This window comes from Primulina huaijiensis, chromosome 10 (assembly GCF_012295235.1).
Source record: "Primulina huaijiensis isolate GDHJ02 chromosome 10, ASM1229523v2, whole genome shotgun sequence".
In the NCBI taxonomy this organism is placed as follows: domain Eukaryota; kingdom Viridiplantae; phylum Streptophyta; class Magnoliopsida; order Lamiales; family Gesneriaceae; genus Primulina; species Primulina huaijiensis.
The window spans coordinates 104,919-110,394 of record NC_133315.1 but is presented as its reverse complement, the minus strand read 5'-3'; the positions used below and the strand labels follow the sequence as shown (position 1 = coordinate 110,394).

The 5,476-nt window shown below is 34.7% G+C and overlaps 1 protein-coding gene across 3 annotated transcripts; it reads right to left on the bottom strand.

Annotated features, from left to right (window-relative positions):
* Positions 1 to 505: 505 nt before the first annotated feature.
* On the bottom strand, positions 506 to 4,376 carry LOC140986320 (polyadenylate-binding protein-interacting protein 12-like). 3 transcript variants are annotated; one of them, XM_073454503.1, is made up of 12 exons: positions 4,155 to 4,376; positions 3,446 to 4,021; positions 3,055 to 3,165; positions 2,925 to 2,969; positions 2,748 to 2,820; positions 2,553 to 2,665; positions 2,406 to 2,465; positions 2,276 to 2,323; positions 2,123 to 2,191; positions 1,586 to 1,636; positions 985 to 1,046; positions 506 to 889 (listed from the first exon to the last, which is right to left on the bottom strand). In XM_073454503.1, the coding sequence occupies exons 2-12, from the start codon at positions 3,947 to 3,949 to the stop codon at positions 832 to 834; spliced, it is 1,194 nt and encodes a 397-aa protein (XP_073310604.1). In that variant the 5' UTR covers positions 3,950 to 4,021; positions 4,155 to 4,376; the 3' UTR covers positions 506 to 831. The 3 variants fall into 3 exon arrangements, with proteins under 3 accessions (XP_073310604.1, XP_073310605.1, XP_073310606.1); XM_073454504.1 differs by lacking the exon at positions 1,586 to 1,636; XM_073454505.1 differs by lacking the exons at positions 506 to 889; positions 985 to 1,046; positions 1,586 to 1,636 and adding an exon at positions 1,124 to 1,165.
* Positions 4,377 to 5,476: the final 1,100 nt, after the last annotated feature.

Below are 5,476 nucleotides of genomic sequence, written 5' to 3'. Positions count from 1 at the left end.
AATAATACAATCATTATAATGTCATACAAACTTTCAATTTCTATAATTTACTGTTCATAGTTATGCTACAAACAAAAAGAAATGTTTTGTGGTACATGACATGCATAACCGTTGAGATGGCCNATTTTTTTTTTTTTTTTTTTTTTCATTTTTGTGCGTTTTAATAAAACCATTAAGATAGGAAAAAAGGTTTTTAGGATCTGTAAACAATGAGATGCTAATAACAATTAGAAGTGTTAAAATATGTATTACAATATTTAGGTTGAAGGGGTTACCGAATTTTCATTCATTTTACTAAACTCGAATTTTGAGCTATCCTCCTTATCCACATATATTATATTTTAGACTATATATATAGCCGGACTTGTGAAGTCAAAATAGGACGCAAAAATACGTTTGTATTCATCATTCAATAGCCATCACAAAACCAGAAAAAGAATGAAGAAAATCTTTCCTACTAAATTGTTGAACAACAAAATTTCTTGCTATACGACAATACAAATCATAAAAGAAAAGATGATATGATTAATTCGCAAAAATTAGTTTAGTTTCACTTCAGGTCAGAAGCAGGAAACAGTAGAGTTACATTGAGGCTCAGCCTACCGAAACCGACACGATAATTAAAGTCTCGGACATGGTCGTCGTTCTCTACAAGCTTAACAGGCAACCATAAATATCCGATGCGGGTGAAGACACCACCTTAGACGCGATAAGAAGAAAAACTAATAACATAAATGCCACAATATACTTTTTAAAACTTTCCGAATCTATGCAATGGGTTTATACATATAGAGAGAGGTGTTTATCAGAAAATTAGCTCATGAGAAAAACTCAGTGCATAGACTGGCGTGGTGCACGAGGTCGTACTGGGGTCTTCGACGGGCTTACCCTGCAGAAAGCGTATTAAGGTGAGGCCTATTTGTCCACAAGGAAAAGAGGTTATGGGAACAACAGATGAAATGGTGACAAAGGGATGAATCAAACCTTATGGGCAGCGATCCTAAGACTGCACCACTGCAGTTAAGAGCAGCGATTGCGCTTTCAGCCTGCCAAACGATAAATGCTTTTGTTGAATATCATCTCAAGTTGCAACAAGAAGAAGACTGAAAATCTGTCCCACACCCGCACCATCCCCCTCCTATGAAACGGCCAAAAAAGAAAGGGACTGCGTGTAGTGATGCAAAATTTTTCAGTCATGCGGTCTTCAACGTAACAATGATATACTAGCAGTCTTACAAGAAAATAAAGGATTCCACCATAAATCAAGATCCAATATTGAAAGAAAAAAATAAGCAAAAGCGGCTGAAAAGACTCTACCCAGGAACATGCCAGAATAATTGGTAGTTTCCTGTGAAGAGGACAATCAAAACCAAAACTACAAAACATCAAGAAAAGGGGCCAATAAATGGCATCAAACACAGAATTACCAAAAAGAAAGTAATTTTTTTAAACTCATCCTCCAATTTATACGCAAAATGAAAAAAAAATGATACTAACATGGGAAAATGACATTATGAAATTAAAACAATGAAGTTCAAAGATAATCGAGTTGAAATTTAAGATCATCAAAATCAGGTAAACTTGCTTGCCACCAGAAGCTTAAAAGCAAGGATTCATTGACAAACATCTGAAGTGCCTAAGGAGTGAGTTGGAACTAAATTATCAAATACTTCTCAGGTTTTTCTTCAATAAAAACAAAAAACTAAATAAATCCTTCAGCTCTTTACCCCTTAACAAACCACAAAATCTATACTCTTAAGACCTCGTGCACAAACTCCAAATAGGTTGACATAATTGCAAATGATATTCATTGTTATGTTAAAAAGGCTATTTATGTTAGTAAATAGACTTTCCATAAAATTAAAACGGCACACATTTGATGGAATCTATGTCCTGACAGAAGGTGAATGAACAAAACAGGATGCATTTCCCCTTGAATCGGCAAAAAATCTGTTAATGTGGAAAATCTTGTATTGAATGTGGCTAAATTATCACTCCAATATATCACAAAAAATCATTTTCTCGTGTCGATCTCTCCACAAGGAAAAGATCTACACCCAAGACTAATCAAATCTCATATGTTAACACTAACCAGTAAGATCTTTAAATAAGTGTTTCTTACCATAATAAACTCCACAAAAGCTATACGAGTAGAGTGATGAAAGTCACCTAGCAACCTCAATCGATGAACCTGAACCAAAGAATGTGATCCATAGGATGGTAAAATTATCGAGAAATGAGTTAATTCTGAGTTATCGAATGAGCAAAGACATACCTCACCACAAATGGACTCAAAGAAGAGTTTGACATCAGCTTGAGTAACCTGCATTAAACAAGCAAATCGGCCAATGTTCTATAAATACTTATCATCAACATGTCAAATGTACAGTAAACTCCAGAACTACCTTTTTATCAATGTTTGTACAGTAAATAGTTCTAGCACACATCTCCCTTTCATCCTCAGACTAGTGGCACAATAACAGAAATGAGTTAGTGTTTAATTCCCAACAAATACGTGTTACAGGTAGCATATAAATGAAGTAAATTCTTACCCTAGGTAATAATGTCGGATTAACCGGTGCAATTGCAGTTTTGGAAGGCAGCACTCTCACAGGATAATATCCAAGCATAGTTCCCGCCAAACTCAAAGCATTTCTAGCCCCTTCTGCAAGTTTTCTCCAGAGAATGTCATGTGATACAACTCTGTCAATAACTGTAATACGTCACCAAACAACTGACCAACTTACCTTCATCAGTGAATTCAACAAACGCAAAACGTAGAACAGAATTAGGGTCGCCACAAACACGGCAGTCCACCACCTTCATCGAGAATCTCTTGGTAAAAACACTTGAAACATATACTGTGTAGTAAAAGCAGATTCAAAACCACAGAGTTTAAGGAATAGTTACTAACAGGCACTTACCTGTCCACAATTAATGAAAAGAGCTGCAAGCTGCTCTTCAGTAACCTGTATTTCAAACAAGACATGCTGTTATTAAAAACTATAAGAGGTACTAGAAAAACACAGACCTCAAAATCTAAATTCTCTGTACCTGATGATCAATGTCAGATACATACACAGTCCTCCTGATCACATCATCGCTTTGAGCCATGCTTGTTCGGCTATTCATCCTCCGTTTTCCTTGAGGATAGCCATTTCTCTTCTGTACATATCAATACCGTAAGCAAAATAAAAAACAAACTTAAGCCCTATAACAAAACGTGATTAGAATGGTGAAAGGAGATTACTGATTACTATAGTCCATTCAAACCATTGAGTTAATGTAATTCAGAATTAATCTTCATCAACCAAATAATGAAACATGCAATTATAAAACCTGATTATTACAATGAAACATAAAAATACGAAGAAAAGAAAAGGTGGGAAACCATTTCAATAGAAACTCATTTGGGTGGAGAAAAATTGCCAAATAAAATACCAACCCTTCTGAAAGAATTTCCGGTCGAAGCTCCCGAGTTAGCATGTTGCTGCAATAAAAAACCGTTGGCGCTGTACCCAAAGTGCCCTGCAGCCGCCGCAGCAACATGTGTCGGCGTCATCAGCAACCTATGGTGCCCGCCGCTGCTAAAGGCAGCCAGAGATGGTGGCACAAATTCTTCCGCCATCGGGTTCAGTTTGGACAGCATTTCCTCTAAATCTCTCATTTCCCTCTTAAACGCCTCCCCTCCATCAGCATCCCCATTCATTTTATTCTCCAGAGACACTCCATCGGCGTTGATGGCGTGCTGCTGCAGCTGATGATGTCCGTTGGAAACTTTCTGCTGCATCAGATGGTAACTCTGATCGGTGGGTTTCGTTGACTTTTGGGAGTCGGCGGCGGCTTTCGTTGACTGCTGCTGATGATCCCCAGCGCCTCCGTGCTGCGCCACATCCCGATTCGATGACGTCATCGGGTTAACCCCCCCAGCATCTTCCACCACCGCCATGATCAAAACCCTTGGGGAGAATTTTCTCAACTAAATATTTTTTCTTTATCTCTTGTATTTTCTACACGTGTTCTGCCATAAAACAAACACCCGAAAAAGCAAGAAACCAACCCAAAATTAATTATCTACTTCCATCGATCAAAGCATCAATTTTTTACCCCTTTGCAACAAATCAAGATAATAAATAATAATAATAAAATTTAACCTGATGGGTGAGTTCTAAACGGTGCCCATTGAACAGGAAGATCGCGAGCGAAGAAAAAATATCAAACGAGAAAGAGAACAGAGCTGATTTAGTATTTTTTTTTATAGTATTCAGAATATTTTACCGAGGAGAAATGAAAATGAAAAGAGAGTATCAGCAGTACGATTACTTTCACATACATACACACATAAGGTGTATGTATATGTAGAGAGAGAAATACAAATGTTTTAGTGAGATAAAAATAAAGCAAATATGTGTTTTCTTAGGCTTCTCTCTTTTCTTTTCTTTTTTCCTTCCCAAATTTAAAGCAGCAACCACATGCAAATGACAGTCACCATTATTATTATTATTTAATTATCCAATATTAAGTTTAAACATATATTAGTTTGTTGATGATATATATACATAGAATAATGCTATAGGTACCAGAGCCGTACCTTTTATGAGNATTTGTTCTCTAACCCACCTCAAATCTCAACACTGATTTTTGTTCTCATTCAACAAATAAAGTTTACGCTTCCCTACTTCTTTTAAGCCTGAAAGTAAGTAATTTTCTTCATTAATTATGTTTTATTTCCATTTCAAATCTTCTTTATAAATACACATTTATATTTATATTTGTAGATTATTATATTAAAACATCCTTACTGAAAATGAAATTTACTTATGATATGAGCACTATAATGTGCTTAGAGATCATGTTAATTAAATATATAACTAAAGCACATATCGTATGATTTAACTTTTTTAATGAGTTATAATTGAATTATGAATTTTATATAAATTTTATGTGCGACTTTTGTAGTTTCTACAATTATAGAGACTAAAAGTGTAGTTTCTATGATAATTATCTTCGATCAACAATGTCGCAAGATAGACTAAAAGGGCTAACTATTTTATCGATTGGGAAAGAAATGGTCTGACAATTGTATTACACAGATTTGATAAATATTTTCGTCTCTAAAAAACTAGACGAATAGTATTTATGTAATTATTTTAAATATTTATTGAGTTGTTATTGATGTAATATATTGGTTTTGATATATTTATGTATTTATTATTATATTTGTTATTTGAAAATTGAATTTATATTTATTACTGCAACAAGAGGGCCCATTTTTTATTTTTCGTTTCAGGCCTCATTCAACACAGATACGGCTCTGATAGGTACAACCAAAATATCGTACAACGATATGTACAACAATAATATCGTGATATTTTATTATTATATCGTGAGGTTTTGTTATTATTTCGAGAGATTTTGTATTGAATTTATCGTTAGATTTTGATAAATGAAATTTTTGTATTGAATTTTTTGTGTT

Excerpts from the sequence above, each read along its gene's own strand:
- LOC140986320 (XM_073454503.1), bottom strand. The coding sequence starts at position 3,949 with ATGGCGGTGGTGGAAGATGCTGGGGGGGTTAACCCGATGACGTCATCG. Across the intron at positions 3,166-3,445 it reads CCGGAAATTCTTTCAGAAGG|AAGAGAAATGGCTATCCTCA; the intron begins GTTGGTATTTTA and ends TGATATGTACAG. Across the intron at positions 2,821-2,924 it reads TTTTCATTAATTGTGGACAG|GTGGTGGACTGCCGTGTTTG; the intron begins GTAAGTGCCTGT and ends TTCTCGATGAAG.